Source organism: Mustela lutreola, chromosome 4 (assembly GCF_030435805.1).
Source record: "Mustela lutreola isolate mMusLut2 chromosome 4, mMusLut2.pri, whole genome shotgun sequence".
NCBI lineage: Eukaryota > Metazoa > Chordata > Mammalia > Carnivora > Mustelidae > Mustela > Mustela lutreola.
Window position 1 is genome coordinate 38727363 of NC_081293.1, and position 19901 is coordinate 38747263.

General features: G+C 52.8%; 2 protein-coding genes across 8 annotated transcripts in view; one reads left to right on the plus strand and one right to left on the minus strand.

The window, feature by feature from the left end:
* The window catches only part of RASSF4 (Ras association domain family member 4), a 31226-nt gene extending 14118 nt beyond the window's left edge, over positions 1–17108 (plus strand). For 6 of the 7 annotated variants that reach the window (XM_059169586.1, XM_059169588.1, XM_059169584.1 and 3 more), the window contains 8 exons: positions 5938–6080; positions 7471–7562; positions 8468–8625; positions 12236–12337; positions 12608–12659; positions 13205–13326; positions 14185–14282; positions 15612–17108. In XM_059169586.1, the coding sequence (XP_059025569.1) occupies positions 5938–6080; positions 7471–7562; positions 8468–8625; positions 12236–12337; positions 12608–12659; positions 13205–13326; positions 14185–14282; positions 15612–15672 (828 nt within the window). In that variant the 3' untranslated portion in view covers positions 15673–17108. The remainder of the gene's footprint in view (positions 1–5937; positions 6081–7470; positions 7563–8467; positions 8626–12235; positions 12338–12607; positions 12660–13204; positions 13327–14184; positions 14283–15611) is intronic. The other variant, XM_059169589.1, reaches the window with a different exon arrangement.
* DEPP1 (DEPP autophagy regulator 1) lies at positions 2043–3505 on the minus strand. Its single transcript, XM_059169592.1, has 2 exons — positions 3268–3505; positions 2043–2725 (listed from the first exon to the last, which is right to left on the minus strand). Exon 2 carries the CDS (start codon positions 2697–2699, stop codon positions 2073–2075), a length of 627 nt encoding a protein of 208 aa, XP_059025575.1. The 5' UTR covers positions 2700–2725; positions 3268–3505; the 3' UTR covers positions 2043–2072.
* Positions 17109–19901: the final 2793 nt, after the last annotated feature.

The window sequence follows — 19901 nt, forward strand, 5'->3', positions numbered from 1 at the left end:
AGCTCCCAAGTGCTTCCCAGACTGCCCCCTGGTCGGGACACTGTGTCCCTTCCCAACTCCAGGGGCCAGTGAGCAGGAAACTGCTTTATAGGGCTCCCATCACAGGGACTTTCTGCTAGGCTGTTCTGTCCCGTGCAAAGCTTGGAATAATGCCAAAAGTCCCCCTCCCACCGCCCTTTATTCAATTATTTTTGTTTTGGCCCTTCATGAAGGTGCCATTAGCGTCTTTCACATCAGGGGATATGAGCAGAGGAGCCCAGAGCCCTGTCTGACCTCCCAAATGCAGCCATGTGGGTTTTGAGCTTGGGGTCAACTGGCCAGCCTCATCTTAGTTGCTTCCTTCTGACCTGGTTTCACACAGCTTTGCAGAAGGGGCCTCAGTGAGGTGAGCCCAGCCCACATGGTCACAGGCCAGCACCCTCTCCCAGGTCAGCCCCCTCACCCCAACGCCTTCTAAGGGTGTTCTGGCTAAAGGCTGCCCCTGCACTTATTTGCCAGCAAAGGTCAGGGACAGGCAGGTCTGAGCAGACTAGACACACAGTGGCTTGTGGTGGACGCAGGCATTCCTCTGTGGGGTTTCCATGCTATCTCCGAGGACACACGCCCCATTCCACAACACTTGCAGCCTATGAAGGCAGGGGCGGTGTCCCCATTTTACAGATAAGCAGACTGTCTTGTGAAACTTTTAAATGTCTGGTTTACATTCTGCCTTCCCACAAAACACGCATAAAAGTGCAAAGCAATTTTAAAAATAAAAGAAGGAAAGGAAGAAGAAAATAGTTTGATACTCCTCAGAGCAAGGAGATGGAGCAAACTGAAGCAGGCTGTGAGCTGGGCTGCGGCCACAATTCTGTTCTCCTCCTCTCCCCTCTGCCCCTTCTGCCCAGATCAGGGTCAGCCAGCTCTGCCCAAGGGAACAGGATAATGGGTCCTCAGGCCTGATGCTTTTCAGTTCTCTGATGCCTCCTGACCTGCCTGTCTGAGGAAGACCCCCCTCCTTTTCCCTTATTCCTCACCTTCATCTCCTTCCTTGCCAGGTGCCTCCAGGCACTGGGGTTGGAAGACCTAGACCTGGCCCAGACCTTGGGACCTGTGGAGTGAGGCCTTGGCCACTGGGCTTGCCTAAGGGCAGGTCGGCTGGCCAATGGCCTGCACTTTGTCCGGTGGTTGAGAAGCCCCCCGGGCGGAGGGAGGGATGGGGATGGTGAGGACAGGACCGCCTGGCCCCGTCCTCCAGAGAAGACCCCGCTCCCTGCTGTCACTAGGCCTCCCCCTGAAAGACGGTGGCCTCGCTGTTCCAGTTTGGGGACACCTCTTCTTCCACAGTGGTTGGACATTTCTGCCAGCTGTGCTGGTACTGGCTCTCTTGGGCATCAAGAATGTGGGCGAAATTCAGCATGGGCAAAACTCTCCCAATGACACAACAGGACTTGTAAGCCGGAGCCATGGAGAAACCCCAGGTGCCCTGGTGACAGGTTCCCCCAAACTCAGCAGGTACCTTTGGGGAAACCATTATGTTTCCTCTTGGGCTGCATGGAGCACAGGCTCTGAGGGTGGGGGCCAGGAGGCTGACCTGGGAGGGTGCCGTCCTCGCTCGGAAATCCCTGTGTGGCCGAGAGCTTTGCTTCTCACCCGCCACTGACCTCCGTCCCTGCCTGCGAGGCAACCACACAGACGTGTGTAGAAGCCTGTGTGCAGGCTTTATGCACCCATAATGCATGTGGCTCTTACCCCATCTACTCACCAGAGCAATCTAGAAAGCAGGTCCCTTTAATTATCCCCATTTTACCCATGAGAAAAATCAGCGAACAGAAATGTTAAGTAACTTGCCCAAGGTGCTCAGCCAGTAAGGAACAGTGCTAGCAGGACCAGTAACACCACATGAGCCCAGATGAGGCTGTTCTCGCTTTTCAGAGGAGGGGGTTTCTCTATAAAATGCCCAGGCAGGCAGCCCTTGCAGAAAGGTGTTTCCCTCTTGCGGACCTGCCAGAGACGGTACCCACCTCAGGGGAGGGGGCAGGGAGGTGACAAAGACCAGCGTGCTCTGTACAGAAGCCTTTATTGGGAAGGGGTTAGAGTTCATGGATCACTGGGAGGTGCAAATAGAGAGTTCTGAGGGTGCTTCTGGGGCGGGGGGCAGGGGGGGAGGCCACGTCCGTACAGAGTTGCCTGGAAGCCCAGGAGCCCTGGTGCCAGTCCCTTGAGGGTCTTGCCAGAGGGTGCCCCTGCACCCTGGCATCCCAGGGTCTCCCTCTGGGGGTCCCTCGTGCCTTGCCACAATCCATCTGTTTGTGTGGACCCCAGGAGTCAGCAGAGGAGCCAGTCCTCCTTGGCTGGTCCCTCCTACTTGACCTTTTTTCCTGGGACTCCCCGAAGAGCCAGTCCAGGGGGTCAGCAGTGCCGTCCCCAGGCAGTGCCGGCTGCTGACCACTGAAGCGGGTAGTAATGTCCTGTAGAGACTCAGTAGGAGGGCTCTTCCTGAAGGTGCGGGCTGGCCGGGGGGTTCTACCGGGTTGGGCCCTGACTGTGGCCACATCCAGCACTGAAGTGGGCTGAGCCAGCTGACAGATAGACTTCACGTAGTCATCCAGACTGGGGGAGGCCGGGGGCTCCTGCCCGGGCCCCCCAGGCAGCATCTCCTCCAGCGTCTCCTGGATGGTGGGCAGGTGGGCCACAGGAAGCAGGAGCCGGGACCTCATGGCCGTCAGCAATGCGGAGCAGCGACCTGTTTATCGACAGAAGACCAGGGTGAGGGGTCTGCCATTCTGTCACCTCTGCTGGTCCCCTCTCTCAGCAGAGGCTGCCCGGGTGATTCACAGGCCGAGAGTGGAGTGATGTCTGCATACCCAAACCCGGGCTCAGACTCCTGAACTCTTCCTTCCCATTAACACTGAAAGCTCCGTGCTCAGGAATCCATCTTTACTGTTGTTGAACCCATACAAATCAGAACGCAGTCTAATGGACTGGAGTCAGAGGGAACCTGGGTAAAACCGGCCTCTGCCGCTTCCTCATCTGGGTGGGGACCTCTTCAAAGTCACCTCTCCAAGTGTCCCGGACCCACCCGCTGGAAAGGGTGTTGTAAGAAACACATGGGATGACAGTTCCCGGGAAATCCCTCTGCCGATGCGAAGCCCTCTGTGGCTATTATCACTGCCTCGACTGCATGCCCTGGTCTCTGTCCCATGGTCAGGCCCTGTTCGCCCCGCCCTCAAAGAGAAACAAAACCTTCTTGTTGTGTCTCTAACCAGAGGGAAGCTTCTCTCTTACCTGGAGTCGAGGGAACTTGGGGCTCACAGGGCTGCTGGATAAGCTAGGACAGTCCTTGGAAAGACCCAGGAAGCTCGAGTGGAGGGCTGGGGGCCCGGCTGTCAGAGCCCCGTGTCCAGCGTGGAATGGCCAGCAGGATGGGTGGTGGGAACGACTGGCCACTGTCCGGCGTGCAAGCGTTCCCGAGCTATCTGGTGAACCTGGAGGCCTGGCGGCTGCTTTTATACTTCCTCACCAGCCACCAGTTACTGTCACGAGGGCCAAAAATAGCAGCACACAGGAAGGCTCTCAGAGGGAAAACAGCTTGGCGGGCGGGGTTTGGCCCAGCTACCAGCCTGGAGCAGTGGGAGGCTCCGTGGATGTTTACTCCGCAGGGCAGGGAGGGGTGGCACCCCTCCAGCCACCTCAGGCTGTGGGAGAGGTAGGGGGCTACAGTGAGGGGGGGACCCAGAATCGGAGGGCCCAGAATGACTTCCCGACTTATGAAAATGGTAGGCTGTGGGACCCACATTCAAGTCCTCCTTGGGCCTGTTTGGCGAGGGCTGCCCAGGAGCCTGGAGCTCCTGCTCTGCCCCCAGTTTCCCCTGATTTGAACAAGACAGCTACAGCCTGACGGGGCCTCCCCTCCATTCCAATGGGGCCAGGCAGAAGGACAGTGGAACAGTGGTCGGGGGGCAGCTTGGGGACACACACTCTGTCCGTGCAGGGACACAGGGCCCGAGTCACATCAGGCCAGCAGACCCCAACATAGCTGATCCCTGACCTTGAAGACAGCAGCTCTCTTTCCGCTCCTGGCTCCCAGCTCCAGAACAACTCCTCCTGCCTCCTTCATTGCACTCTCCAGAGCCGTCCTGTGGCATGTTTGAAGGCCCAGCCCAGCGTATCCAGCCCCACTGCCAATGGCCCAGTGGTGCTGTCTTCTCCTGCCCCTTGGAGCTCTAAATGATCTCCTGACTCTCAGACCCAGGACCAAGACTGCTGGATCTCCTTCACACATGGGGTCGGACATGGGACCAGCAGGCAGTGGGGCTCTGTGAATGAACTTGCTGAGCTGTGTTGGGGGAGGGGGTGTGTTGACCTCTGAAAGAGGCATCTGAGGCCAAGACAGAAAACAAGGAACGGAAACCCACTTTGGGGTTGCTTACTGCCCCCTTTAACTCCAGCAAATCAACCCAGTCTTTTCTTCTTAGGGAGCGTTAGTTACCTGTCTGCGACTGTGTTAACATCAGTGGTTATCAAAAAGTCCTCTGCTTTTATTGTTGTTTTCTATTTTAGCAAACAGTGCAAGGTCATTCAAGAAAGCAATGTGTATTTTTGATAACCTTGAACAGAGTGGAACTATTTTCTCTGTGGATAACAGGGTGCTTTAAGTGGTTACTAACTTACCATGAAATTGACCCTGCAGGACACCTCTGTAAGCCCTTCCGGGGAAAAGAAGGCATTTCTACAAGGTTTTTTATTCTCACAAGGCTTTCAATGCCAATACGGAGAAAGAAAATTTGTGACTCTAAAGTGGTGTTTAAGATAGCAGTGGGAGTATAACAACCAGCAATAAAAAAAAAAAAAAAAAAAAAAAAAAAGGTAACATTCATTGTGAAATGGCTAGTTTCAAAGCAGCTCAGGAGCAGGTAGCTGGGGGGATCACAGCTCTGGGGGAAGGGGGGCTGAGAAGATATTAGGAAGATGCCCTGAAGGCAGCCTGGCCAGGCACACATGTGGGGGAGTTCGGCTGGGCGCAGAGAGCCTAGAGGTGGTCACTCGTGGATAGGAGCCTGAAAGAAGTCAGAAACAGAAGCAGAGACCTGAGGGTTGGGAGGGGAAACTGGCTGAGGATGCCTCTGGAGGGTTCTGTCAATTAGGACCTTGGGGCTCAGCAGGAGGGCAGTAGCTGTGCCATCCGCAGACCTTGGGAAATCAAGGCTAGCTGGGGACAGAGAATGGGAGCTGTTGTAGCTATTCTGAGTGCTCATGCCAGTAGTGGAACGTGGAGGCTGGCAATGGGCAGGTTGTGAGAAAAGCAAAACTGGCCATCAGGAAAGGAGGCAGCTCAGAAATCAGGGTGGGCCCAGCCCACTCGAGTGGTCCCTGGGGCAGTTGAGAGCAGCGTGGGCAGAAGCGCGAGACTGAGACACAGCTCCGAGGAGCAGCCACCCCTGCTCTGGTGGGCATGGAATCCAGGGCCTGCAGCACATTCTCGGTAGGACTTGGTGACCATCGGGGCCGCTTCCCCAAGTGCACTGGGGGAGGGGGATGGGAAGGCACCCCTACACGGCACCAGGGTCAACGTGGTCATGCTTCTCTTGAACGTGTTTCCTCACCCGTGTGGACGTGCTTGCTGGATAGCAGCTGGGTTCCTGTGGGACGCCTGACTCAGCTGCTCCGTCCCAGGCCATGCCCCTGATCAGATGTGAACAGAGCGGTGGAAGGACACGCCTCAGGCTTCCTCTGGTCAGCCCATAGCCTCACACCCTGGAGCACATAGAGGCTTGTGTGCCTTCCCCCAGGGGAGGATGGGATCCCAAGGAGGAGAGCTGTGTTTGTGGCAAGAAGGTTCAGGGAAGCCCACGGGGTGGGGGGGGGCGGGCCTTCAGGGGGCTCAGGGAGGGTGAGCAGTGACCCCTGTGGAGGGCTGCTCTGGGAAAGAGACTAACCTGTGTGGGCTTCCCACAGGAAGAAGGTGCTCTGATCATCGAGGGGCTTCTCAACATTGCCTGGGGCCTGAGACGGCCTATCCGGCTCCAGATACAGGACGACAGGGAGCGCGTGCACCTCTCCTCAGCCTCTTGGACACCCGGACAGCCCAGCTGCCCCCTGTGAGTGTTCAGATGGTGGAGGCAGGGCTGGGTGTCCTCCTTGACACCGGTTCAACCCAAGCGTACCGTTTGGGCTGTCTGCGGGGTGGTGTCCTCTGTCTCAGGGCAAAGCCCTGCTCCCAAATGGAGCACCGGAGAACACAAGCCAGCCTTATCCTTGTCACCCTGTGATTGCCTGAGCCTGCGGCCTCACCTGCCGATAGTGGTCTTTCTAGATAATGACCAAGCCATCTTGCTCTTGGAGAATTTTCCAGACTCCCATCGCCTCCAGCTGTGTTTCCTCATACATTCACAGGAGCTGCCTTATCTGCAAGGAGAGGAGCTATGCGTGGGCAGGGGCTTCCAACATCCTGGGCAAAACAAACACTTCTTAGCATCTCCAGTTCTACCTTAAAAATTCACACAAATTTAACCTCTTATGGCTCTACTTTCATTTTAGTATCAGAATTTGTTTTTATAAATTTATTAGAGATTAATATCAGGTTTATTTTAACATCAGAAATATGTTTCAGTCATGATGAAACTGTTTCCTACCTTACCACTTAATGAACATCTGCCCCCTCTCTCTGCCCCCCCCGCCCCGCAACCCAATAAAGGGCAGTTAGTTGCTGAGTTTTGCTCGCTTCTGCATGTAATGAATCCTTCCAAGAGGCAAAAATTCAAAACCATTTCCCTTTCAGAAATTCAAGCGAAGTTGCTGTTCTGAGGGCACTTAGCACCTTGACACCCCATACAGACTTAGAGTATAATGTTTGGATGGGCTTCGTAGAAAGGCGACAAGTATGACTCGTGAGTCCCACCCCCCAGGGCAAAAGCAGCCATGGGAACAGACAGGACCCCCCTCAGAGGCCTCTTGGCCTGGGTTCTGCTCTTTGCCTGATCCTCCATGGCTCCCTCATGCTGTGAGGAAGTAGCTGTGAGGCTACTTCTCATCACACACATCCCCTTCTCCAGCCAGGCACCAGCTTCCTTGGCTTGGACTCTGCCTGGCCCAGAGGCTCAGAGATTGGCCCCTCAAGCTTCCCCCACCTGACTCTCCTTCAGGCCTGAGGGAAGCCCAGAGAGCCCACTCAACACTTGGCCACAGACACCATCTCCCTCAGTGGGGTGCCCAGGAGTCCATGGGCACACAGCTAGTCCCTGTGTCTGTGTAGCAGGGACAAGGCCACTCAGGTCTGCAGGACATACTCCCTCTCCTTCCAGCAGATACCATGGCAAGTCTTTGCTTTTCTTTTACTATCTTACATTAACTTGGTGTGAAGTAGAGCCTTACCTCGGCTGGCCTTGCCTCTGCCTGTGTCCCGTCCACAGAGGCAGGAGGCCTCTTCTCTGTGACTTGGGCTTCTTTTCTCTCTCAGAAGCTCTCTGAGCACCTTGACTGTCTTTTCAGAAAGGATCCACTTCTTCAGGACGGCAGGGTCCCTGCCCAGGAGCCGAGTGCTCAGACTGCACACGGGGCCGAGAGTTCCAGAGATAGCTCAGGTAAGCGGGGCCTCGGGCTACCTGGGAGCCCCTCTTGCTCACTAGGATAGAAGAGGAGGGTCTTGGCTCATGGCCATCATCTCTGAAGAACAGCTTTGTGTTGGGGCACCTGGCCCGCTCAGTGGGTTAAAGTGTCCAATGCTTGATGTTGGCTTGGGTCGTCATCTCAGGGCTGTGAGCCTGAGCCCCGAGTTGGGCTCCTCTCTGGCCATGTTGCCAGTTAGGGATTCTTTGTCTCTCCCTCTCCCTCTGCCCCTTCTCCCTTCTCTCCCGCAACTCTTAAAAAAAAAAAAAAAAAAAAAAAAAAAGTAAAAAGTAAAAAGGAAGACCAGCTGCCAGGAGCACAGAAAGGCTTTATTTATCTTGCCAAATCGTTGCTAATACCTCCTCACTTGCTAAATAACTGTCTCAGTCCAAGGCCTTCTCCTCACCTCCCCACTTACAGAAAAGAGGCTGGCAGAGGTGACTGTGATGTAATTTGCCCGAGTCCCCTGCGTTTTGGAAAGGAGAGAACAGCAGCAGCAGGCAGGGCCTCTGGGACATGTCTCCCTCACACTCTGGAATCCAGGCTGCTCATCCGTCCTCTTTGTGTCCTCCCCTCACACTCAGTGAGGGCTCAGAGGACAGTGTGGTGTTGCCCAAGACCTGCCCTGGGCGCCCAGAGATGGAGGCCAAGGCCATGGCGACACAGGTGATCCTATCTGGGGATGATCCTATTTACAAGGTGGGCATTCCCCAAGCACTGTCATGAAAATAGCAGTGATGTTACCCTCCACTGTAGCATGGCGTCACCACAGAGCTCCAGGGAACCAAGCCCCACCTGCCGCGGGACCGCTACAGCTCTGCAGTTCTCGGGCCCCTGTGCTCCACCCCGGACTGACCTTCTCACCGGTTCCTCACTACAGAGCCCCTGGAGGAGGACGAGGAGACCCCCCAGCTGATGCGGACCAAGAGTGACGCAGCCTGCGTGATCCAGAGGCGGCCCCGGGCCCGTGCACCTGGTGAGGCCCAGAGGATCCGGCGACATCGCTTCTCCATCAATGGGCACTTTTATAACCACAAGGTGATGTTTCTGCCCAACCTCTCCCCTGGGCTGTGAAGCTGAGGCCCCAGGGAGGCAGCCCCAGGCACTGCAGGGCCTTTGGAAGGCCAGGCCCCACCAGAGTCTTGTCAGACTCTGTGTGCTGGTGTGGTCACAGCTGCGTCCTCACCAATAAATGGGCTTGGGAGGAGAAATAGCTTGCCCAAAATGACATCAAAATAACAGTCAAAAGAAAGAAAGAGAGAGAGAGAGAGAAGGAAGCTAGGAAGAAAGAACGAATGAACACATTCCAACTGGTCACCCCAAAGCCTGTTTTGGGGGCTTTTGTATTTTGCTTTTACTTTTACTTTTGTTTTTGTTTTTGTTTTTGCTTTTACCACATACTTACTGTCAATCCATTTTCCCAAGGTGTGTGGATTTTTGGAAAGTAATGCCAAGTTTATGTCTAACTAGACAGTTTTCTCTGAGATTTCCACCCAAGCTCGATTGAGAGTCTCACGGGAACGTGATGTGCTGCTGACCTTCTCCTTGGGTCAAGTAAGTTCTAGATTGAGGTGTGCCCAGGGGCACGTGTTTCTGGGCCCCAGAGAACCCACACTGCTCCTGGTTCCCAGCACTTAGCCTTTTGTCCAAGCATGCATTGTACTGACCTGAGGAAAAGATCTCCTTCCCCAGATGACATCAGTCCCTAAACAAATCCAACTGTAAAAGGAGAAGTTGATTGTTTCTATAAATGGCATGAGTGGCAGTCTGGGTGAGGCCCTGGAGGGAGCGTCCTGTAACTGGGCCACATCCTGCAGCGCTAGGAAATGGAAGCAGAGGTTTCCAGTTGAAGCAGCTGCCTGTCTTGATAGGCGATGACTCACGGGAGGGGGAGGGTGCTGGCAAACGCAGCTCCCAGGGTCAGACCTGAAGAACAGTTACCCAGGTTAGGTCTGCCAGGAGCCATTCAAGTGCTCTGGGGGCACCCTGGACTTTGGGGTGAAGGATCCAACAAGGCAAGCAGAAGGGACTCTGCCTTACTAAGAGGACCACCCCTACCCCCACTCTGGTCTGGGTTTGCAATGTGTGTTCATGGGTGACACTACATCATCTTTGCTAAGTGCAGGGAAACCCAGGACCATTTGAGAGTAGTTTCCCTAAAGGGTGCAGGGTTGAAATGAAGCAGAGATTAAGAATGATTTAGATTAGCCAAAGGACCCACAATCTGACCTATATATTCCTTAAATCTTGTTCCGAACGGGTTTAGTCTGTGAAGTGTCCAGTAAGTATACTAGCTCTGTATAGGCAGTTTTGAGGAATTATTAAAAAAATTTAAAAGAATATTTGCATGAGGTTAGCCTCTTCGTAGTTCTAGGATCCTAAAAAAGAAAGCTTTTGATCCACAGCTCAAGGTAACAAATAGTGGGGTTTATCTCCAGCACATTCATCCCCTCTTCTAAGGGAATCATTCCTCTCTAAGATCATTCCACCTTTTGTTGTCATTGCAAAAGTCCCAGAGACATGGTGATGTCTGAGGATTCTGTAGCCTTTGAAATGAACAGAAATGAACAATGAGGGCTTTTGTCACATTCTTTCATGTCCGTGGGAGCCATGATAGCAAGAAGGGCTCCTCAGCCAGCTCGACACTCAACACGCTAGCCTGTACTCCAGTCTGTGTGGCTCTTTCTCCCAGTAACAGATTTACTGACAGAAGGTAGGTTCATTTTTCCAGGCAAACTAGTATCTTAGGTGTGTTGGACAGCTGGTTCCCATCTCTGGGCTGGGTAAGGGGCTCCTTCTCTCTCTTCCTTTCAATCCATTCGGAATCAGTGTCCTGGGAAATCAGGTAACAGTGTGTACTTGAATCACAGGCAACAAGTAAAAAATAATTACCTAGAATTAACTTCCTGAGGCTGTTATTCTGGATTTTATTTCTTAGAATTGCACAGTTACCTCACTCAATCATTTTCCAAAAGTATTCTGATTCACAGTAGTGTTGGCATGCTTTCCAGACTCAGTAAAACTTGGTACCTGTCCCATTGCTTTGTCCTGGGCTGTTAGATTCTAATGTGTTCTATCGGAGAGAAACCATTGTGCTTAGAGATGGCAAAGTAGCGGGGACCTTTGTTTCTACTTGGAGCTGGTCAGTATCATCTTGAGAAAAGGCTCCAGGCAGAAGAAACACTAATAATGTCTAGTTGACAAGACCTTTCTTCTTGAAATAGCTTGACTCCTCTATTCCTAATAATGTCTAGTTGACAAGACCTTTCTTCTTGAAATAGCTTGACTCCTCTATTCCATATTTCTTGGAAACTGAAAGCCTAGTCTGGCTTTCTATGTAACACAGAGTCACCCTGCATGTCAGCTATGGAGGAAGCAGGTCTGGGTTTGAGTCTGACTCTTGTACTTGGGGACACTGAACAAGTCATTCTTATCCCTGAGCCCTAGTTACATCCCCGGGAAAGCAGAGCTAGGACCATAGAGGAGGAATGTATAGATTTGAATTTGGTTTTGGAAAGTGAGGAAGAGCTCACCTCGGGGAAGTGAGATTCACAGGGAGGCCCCAGTGCCACAGGGGTAAAGCATGGGGCTTCCAATGGCTCTGCCCTTTCTAAATGGAGGACCATGACTAAGCGACTTGACCTCTCCAAGATTCTGTGTCCTTTCTTAAAAGGAGTAATGACAGGTACTTCAAAAAACTGTTGTAAGGATTAAATCAAAGGTTTTAGGTGAAATGCTTGGCAGGTCTATAACTTGACTCGTGCTCCCTGAGGACTTATTAAGCCTCAGACGGTGCTCTGGTTGCCTGTATATATGGCGTCTCACATGGAAAGGCAAAGTACCTGCAGGACTATAATGGGACCCCCAAACCTTGAAGAGTTTGTGTGGCTGGACCACAAAGCACGAGGGAGAGAATCATCGTATCATGTGTGTGAACAGTGAGAGGAGGAAGCAAGGGTATTGTTTAGGTTATGGGACGCCTTCAGATACTTCTAACTAGAACTATGCCACAAGATAGTGCTTCTCAAATCGCACTGTACGGAGAGTATCACTGGGTTTTCTCAAAATGCAGATTCTGGTTCAGGAGTCTGGGGCTGGGAGCCAAGACTGTGCTAATGCAGCTGGTCCAGAACATATTTGGAGTTGCAAGGTTTTTAAAATGTTGTTCCTTGGGGTAGCAGCATGGAGAATGGGTGGAAAGTGCTGAGATTGAAAGGGGAGAGGTGGGATGTTGATGCAGTGTGAACCGAGAACCTCTACTGCTGGGAGAATGGGGAGGAGTGGATAGATTCCAGAACTTTCGGTCTTAGAATCAACAGACACTTGGCAATATGAGCCAAAGAAAGAGTGAGAAGGAGACTGGGAAGTACTTCCATGGGAATGGCTGCTAAGGTCAAAGAGTTGGCCCTCATAGCTTTGGAGGCATCCCTCTTACAGGCCTCTGTAAGACAAGAGTTGCTACGGCTTCCCCAAGTGCATCAGATATGGGCACAGCTGTGTGTGGATTTGTCCTGGACAGGCACAGGTGCTTCCAGAGCCTGGGCTCACCTGTGGCCTCAGACCACACTGGACAGTGTGCCCAGATCCTCTGTGATGTCAGCTCTGTGTCCCTCTGGCCCTGCCCTGAATGGCCCTCCTCCCTCTGCAGACCTCAGTGTTTACTCCTGCTTATGGGTCCGTGACCAATGTGAGGGTCAACAGCACCATGACAACCGTGCATGTGCTCACCTTGCTGCTGAACAAGTTCCGAGTAAGTCTGGCTATGAGCAGGAGGCCTTGCCCTGGGAGGCTGGTGACTTGCTGTCTTGTTGGGGGAGCTAGCAAAGGCTGGGGAAGCTTCCTGGGGTAGAAGGTCTAGCAACATTTCCTCTGCTGACACGGCATCTCTGGGATCTTATGCAGAGAAAGAGGGGAGGATCCTTGGGGACTTGTGCATGTGGCACTGGGGGTCTGGTTCCTGCCAGGGATCCCTTCCTGTCTTGTCTCCTAAAGCCCTGACTTCCTGTTCTTGCCTACACAGGTGGAAAATGGTCCCAGTGAGTTTGCACTCTACATTGTTCATGAGTCTGGGGGTAAGTGTCTGCCTGTGCTTCCATATCATAAACACCGAAGTCTCTGTCCATGTGGCAAGCTCACTGACCATGCTCCTTCTCTCACGGCCACTGTGAATGCTCCGCCAGCCCCCAAACCAGGCACACTTTCTGCCCCTTACAGAATCCTGCCAAAAACACAAGGGAAGCCATTGTCTTTGATCTCATTCAGTTGGTAGGTGTTGGGGGACACATCAGGGACTGTGAGCTGGAACTGAAATCCCTCGCCCCCTGAGAACGGTTGCAGGATGCACATGTCCCTCTGTGCAGGGTTCTGCTCCATGGTAACTGAGCAGCCTGGCCTCCCTGTGTCCACGCTCTCCTCTCTTCTACTCCCTGGGCTCCTGTTCTGACCTGTCTTTGCTGAATGCCACAATCACACAACATTCAGGGCAACCTTCTCTTCAAGGTCTGGAAAAAGTTCCCAGCCCCTTGGACCACCATTTTTCTACCACATTCCCACCCCAGAACAAAGAGGGGGGCAATCCTAATGCCCCAGGAATTTTATAAATGACCTTCTTTTTCAGAGAGAACAAAATTAAAAGACTGTGAGTATCCACTGATTTCCAGAATCCTGCATGGGCCCTGTGAGAAGATCGCCAGGATATTCCTGATGGAAGCCGACCTGGGCGAGGAAGTTCCCCACGATGTGAGTCGGGGCTGAGGTTCAGGGAGACCTGTTCCTCAGGGAGGGGCCGCATGACAGCATGGGGGTCTCCCAAAGGCTCTGAAGATGTGCTTGGCCAGAGCCCTCTCCAGTGACATCTCACCCAGCTGTCCCAAAGGACCCCGAGCCCAGCACAGTGATGGCTCCAGCCTTCCCTCCTCCTGTCAGTGCCCACCAACTCCATCCGCTGGCTTAGGGGAAAAAGGAAGTTGAGTCCTCAAAAACCAATGCCTGAGCCTTCCCTCTCAGGCAGGCAGAAATTTTTCCTTTGTTAGAGTGTATTTAGTTGTCCTTACACTAAAGACTCTCACAGGGACTCCTTATTAGGGGCCTATAAGTACCCGGGGCCTGTGGAAGGGAGACAGATGCCTAAGGCCCACTGCAGCCTGCATCCTGGTCTAGGAAAGAGCATGCTGCTGAGCTCCCTTGCACAGAAAAGGCCTACAGGGTTTGGGCCAAGGTGAAGGTTAGTGACCCTGTATCCCTTGGACCACTCACAGACTAGCACAGCTTTGTTCCACGGTTAGAAATGGAGGCGTTCCCAGTGCTCCGCTCCCCGGCTCTGGAGAACCCCCAGTGTGGTTATACTCTCTGTTGAATACTTTTCCCAATATCCAGCTTCATCTTTCCTCCCAGGGATAATAGGCTGTGCAGTGAGCATGGGCCTCTCTGTTCTCTGTCCTAGTACAGACTGAGTGCTGGGGGTGAGTGGGGAGACGGGTAGCCCCTTCCCAGGCTAGAAGACAGGGCTAAATCAGCAGCTGTGGAGACCCTGAGGAAAAGAAAACACATTTTTGGCTTCTAATTTAAAGCACATTAAAATGTTCTTGGATTTTCTAGGTCGCTCAGTACATTAAATTTGAAATGCCGGTGCTGGACAGTTTTGTTGAAAAATTAAAAGAAGAGGAGGAAAGAGAAATAATCAAACTGACCATGAAGTAAGCAGCACATAAAGAGCCAGTCGTGGGTCAAGTGTGCAGGGAAGAGCCCCCAGGCTGGGGCCGGGCGAGCTCTCTCCTCCAGGGCATGGCGCTGGCCCAAATCAGGGAAGCCTGCCCACCCTGGCTGCCCGGCACCGCCCGCTGGCCCCCTGCTCTGTAGTGAGGGCAAGCTGGGGTGATAGCCTGCGGAAAGGACAGGAGACAAGCCAAACCGCCCCTCTGGCTTCAGCACCTTGCCAGCTCCAGAGGGGCGCCGCTGTTGAAATAGCTCGGGAGAATCAGGCAGGAGCAGGGGTGGGCGCTGGACCAGGGTCATGAACTCTACAGGAGACACAGCCCTGGAGGAGTGACCGAGGAGAAGGTCTGCTCGGGGCACATTTCGCCAGGTCTGGGCCTTTCCCGCTAGTGAGAATTCTGAGCCTGCCAAAGAGTGGTGACCGCTGGAACCCTCTGTACCAGCTGGTGTTTTCAGGTGCAGGGGACCTGTTCAATGGAAAGGTGAGCAGGTGTCACCTGCGGGCTCCTGGGGAAGCTACATCAAGGCCTGGCTGCTTGAGGCTAGCCAAGTTGCATCTGCCAATGATTGGTCTGTTCCTCTGTAGAGTGAAAGATGGGGTGGGGGTGGGGGAACATGTGGGCCACTCAGCCGGGGCCAGGTGTGGGGTCCTCCTTAGGAAGGGAAGGAGGCAGTCTGCTCATGGTGAGAGGACCTGCAGTTGGGGGACTGGTTTGGATTCCGGTGTCTGGCTGAATGAGTTTTGGAATGCCTCAACCCTTCCCCCAACCCCCTACCCCAGCTTTCCATCTGTGTAGTGAGGCCCCTTTCAGGAGGACAGCAGAGACACCCGGTCAGAGGGGACAGTCCACCATGCAGTCTGCTGTAAGTCTGGGAGCTAGAAGGGGACATGGGGGTCACCTGGCTAGTGTAGTCAGAGGACAGAGAAGAAACCGAGGCCTGAGGTGCAGAAGGTTGGAGCACAGGTCACTGACGAGACTGGGCCTGAATGCAGGTTTCCTGATCCCCACTCTGCCACCCTGTCCCCTCCAGCACGTTCTGTCCTATAGTGGAGAATCTCTGGAATAGAAACAGCACATTCTGCATTTGAAGCTTGCCAGCGTCTGCAGCCCCATGTGCCTGCTCCTCTAAGCCGCTGGTTTGGCAGGGTGTGGCCTGGCTCTTCTTCCCTGGCCTCAGCGGAGGAGAGATGGTGGCTGCTGAGCAGCCTTAGGTCTACTGGCCCAGCTATCTGTGCGCCCCCTTGCTCTGTCCCCCTCTCCTTGTGTCCTCCTGTGTTGGTGAGTCCTCTTGGCTGTGTCTCCCTCCAGGTTCCAAGCCCTGCGTCTGACGATGCTGCAGCGCCTGGAGCAGCTGGTGGAGGCCAAGTAGCCAGCTAGCAACGGCCTCATCTGAAGCCCCCCACAGCCAGTGCCCCTGCATGCGGGTGGCCAGGCCCTGACTGAGGAATTTCAGCCCCCGCACTTCTACGCGTCTTTCTGCCTGAGTGCCATGCGTCCCATGTCCCTGGCTCTTGGCTCCAAGCTGAGCACTCACGGGGCCCAGAGCCAGGCCCGAGGAGCCATGACTTTGCTCCGTGCAGTCTATGTCTGAGGCTTGCCTGGGCAGTATGCAGCCCTGAAGCTGGGTAACTGGTCACATGATGTGGCTGGATGGCATGGCCAGTCCTGTTCCTGCCACCCCTCTCTTGCTCAGGAGAGTGGTATGTGATCAAGCCTGTGGGGTGTGTGCTCTCTCTGTTTTCCCAGTGCCTAGGCCCAGAGTTTCTGCCTGGCCACAAGCCCCTGACCTCTTCATCCACGTGAACCATGAGATCCTGTCTGCTTTCACCTCATGCTGCTGCTCAAGGCTCTACGGAGAAAATCAGGGGCTGCCAGAAGATAGGGGATATGCCCTGCTTCTGACCTTCACTTCCCTGTGGCAATCCTGGCCTCCAAGACTTTGATGCCACCCTCTGAGCATTGCACAGCCTAGCACACTGGCAGCAGAGCTCAGACCCCAGACAAGACCATGAGCATCCCATCCTCTCTCTGAAGTACTGGCTTCTAACTTCTTGTTGGGACCAGAAGAATTCTTATAAGGAACTTGCTTCAGGAAACAAGGTGCTTTGATCCCATAAAGGAGGTGGCCCCCATGGCACTGGAAGGATGCCAGCCCTTGCGCAGCAGGGTCCAGGGCTCAGGCAGTGGCTCAGGAAGGCAATGCTCAGTCCCCATCACTGCTGTCCCGTGGATGCCTGTGTGCCTCCTGTCCTTTCTGGGCTTATTCCTTCAATCTCTACACTTCCCATCAAAGGGGCACAATGAGAAGCAATGTCTATTTGAGGAGAAAGGGCTTTGAATTCCCTGGGGCCAGAACAATTTGGATTTGTCATTTGAGGGAGAATTTCTGGAATGAACTGGAAGGCCTTTGCAAAACTAACTATGCAACAGTTTACATTGGTCATGTGAAGTGTTTGTCCAAACAGAGCAAGTTAAAGACCATATTCTTTTCCCACTGGGGCCTGTGGATAGTGGATTTAAAGGAAAAAACTATAAAGTCTTCCAAATAAAAGAGACAGTCCAGCTCTGCTCCATGTACTGGCTCCTTCCTGGCACCCGGAAAGAGCCGAGCCTGGGAGCAGCTGCGCTGTGTAAACTCACAGTTCCAGGTGAGCTTCCTGCCAGGACATCCCCAGCCTAGCTCCATCATCATGGAGACACGCGGAAGTGCCCTAGGGAGACGGCCTGCCGTATCTGTCATCTCTGCTCTCCCTTCCTTTCCTAGTTTCCTAGGTGCTCAATAAAGGTGCGCTCTATTGAACTGAAGGAATTCGGACCAAGCCTTCTTTCTGAGTTATGTGTCTACCTTGACTCCCAGATCTAACCTCTGAAACTTTGATCCTATAGTATGTGTGGCCAAATTTGGCAAAAGAGCCAAAGCTGAGCCACAGCCTGGTGCTCTGAACCCCAACGTGACTCATTCATTTCAGTGCATAGCCCGAGGACTAGTGTGGGGCCTGAGGACAAAGGCAGCCAAAGGGCACAGAGGAAGAATCACTGGTGGGGGTCTGTGGGCAGCCTGGAGGGTGAGCAATCGAATCACCCTGATTCACAGAATCTCAGCATCAGGAGGACCATAGGAATCTTCCAGGCAGGGGCTCCGATGGGACGGCAGCAGTACCTCAGGGAGGGCAGAAAACAAATCAAACAGGCTTCTCCAGGCTGTTCTACTCCCCAACCCATAGTTACAAGCTCAGGTCTAGTTCTACTGCCAATCCACTATTCAGGAGTAATTGTGCCAGGCTCGTGCTCAGTTCAGGAGGGACAAAGACGGAGCCACAGTTCATCTCAGTACGAGGTGTTTGGTGTTATCCTCAACTGGAGAAGCAGGCTGGATATCCAGGAGGGTCAGGGGACCAACAGATGATGGAGCTGGTGTAGGTCCCCGGAAGGATGCCTGGAGGCTGAGCCCAGGTTGGGATAGGTGGCTTTCCAGCCTGAGAAACACCACCGGCTTAGGAGCAGGACAGAGCCCTGCACATGGGAAGACATCAGAGGCCCTCCAAAAGCACTTGCTGGTTTTGTTTTATAGTTTTTCTCATTTTAGGATTTTTTTTTTTTTGCAATCTTTACAATATTATTTAAGGCCTGCCTAGATAAGCACCACTTTTAAACTAGACATTATCAAAACATAGCTAAGAAAAATCACTAGCAAGTTGCACAGGAAATGGAAAAATACACACTTCTATAGTCATCTGAGGGGTGGGTTAGCCAATCTTTTTAACAACAGTGTGTTTGTTTTTCAAGGCAATTTGTAAATCTGCTAACTCAGCTCACTGTGCCACCACCACTTCAGACTTTCTCTGCTAGCTCTGTGGCTTCCTGCTGGTTTATGTGGGAACTTTCTTTTCTTCTCTCCATAGAGCTTATGGTATTTCTCATGTGCTCCCTCACTAACTAGTATCTCAGACAACAAAAGTATCCAAAACCAAAGTACAGATTCCTATGAGTGAATGTCCTCTCCTAGAACAGGACTGTCTTCCCAGGTCAGGTCTCAGGAACCAGAGAAAATAATAAACACAGGATGAAATCAACAGGATTGCAAAAGAAGGACTGGACTCACGGAAAACAGGGTGGTTTGCCCAGAACAAATCATCAGAAGGAACCAAAAAAACAGCTTGTTTTTCTCATGTGATAACTATATGCCACCTGCAGGAATGTTTACCAGAAAATGGATTAAAGGCCTTCCCACTGTCACAATAAAGCCATGTGTTCACCCAGGATACATCTGGTCCTTTAGTCCCAGGGAAACAAAGCACAAGGCTTATCAACCTTCTGACCAGGTGATTTGCCGAGAAGCCAGCAAAGCACAATGTGTGCCACCATGGGCAGGAGGCAGGCACCCTGCAGCTGTGGAGAAGGAGTGGGATATCCTTTCCAGGTGCCTGGGTGGGCAGCAGCCCCCCTGCCTCAGTCCTTCAACTATGATCAAGCAGGAAGTGCAGTCAGAGCCAAGCCGTTCTAAGTATAAAAACAGCACATGTACACGTGCTGTACTTTGGCCCCACAAGCTGAGATTGCCTGGAAGAAAGCCAGCTGTTGACCTGCCCCTGGACTCACAGCATGCAGGGTGGGGCTCTGCTCCCTCCTGGCCATGCTTTTAATAGAGGTGTTTTCTGCAAACCCAGGATTGGGAATCCCCAAAGTTTCCTTTCCCAGGGAAACCAAAGGAAACAGAAAGCAAAGTCTCGGGCTTGGTGGACAGAGCCATTGTCAGGGTCCCTTTGTGGGAGATGGACCAGGGCTGTTACTGCACTTGTGACCAGCCTCTCTTGTGGTCTTGCCAAATGCAGCAGTGCTCCCTGCTAAAATGGAGCTTTTCCACGTCATGTGTGTACACCCTTCTTCTTAGAACGAGCTCTTCAAATACAACTAGGCTCAAGGGCACACTGGTCCCTGTAGGGTGGTTTCTCAGAGAAGCCTCAGCTTGGTGGAGGTTATAGCAGTGAAGCTGCTGAAAGCAGTTCAGTTCAGGATATATTTGAAGACAGAGACACCAGAATTCAGAGTTGGAGTGGGTTTGGATTTGGGGTGAAAAAAGACACAAAGACAGACTTTTGGCCTGAGCAACTAGAAAGGAGTTGCTATCAATTGTTGGGAAGAAGACTGTTGAAGGAACAGGTTGGGTGAATGTCAGCAATTCCTCTGTGGTGCAGGTTAGCTTCAGGATGTCCGGCACACATGCAAATGGCAGCTGAGTAAACAATTGGATATATATAGGTCTGGAGTTTAACACTGTTTGCATCCCAGGGTCAGACTAGAGTTACCAAGTCAGGAGTCTTCAGGTAAACAGATGGTATTGGAAGCCATCAGACTGGAGCAGCTCTACAGGGGAATGAGGGCAAAGAGAAAGGAGGTTAGATGACCTAGCCCCTGCCAAGCTGGTGGAGGAGGAGGAGCTTTTAAGAGAGGAGAACCAGGAGAGATCATTATTAAAGAGAAATGAGGGGTTATGCCGAAAATCAGGAGACTCTGGTGCCAACAAGAGCCCTCCCAATCCTTGCTCTTCCACTTAACACGCTGTGGGAACTTGAGCAAACTTCTCTAAGACTCCAGTTT

Bases quoted from the DNA above. Each gene is read 5' to 3' on its own strand.
- DEPP1 (XM_059169592.1), bottom strand. From the start codon at position 2,699: ATGAGGTCCCGGCTCCTGCTTCCTGTGGCCCACCTGCCCACCATCCAG.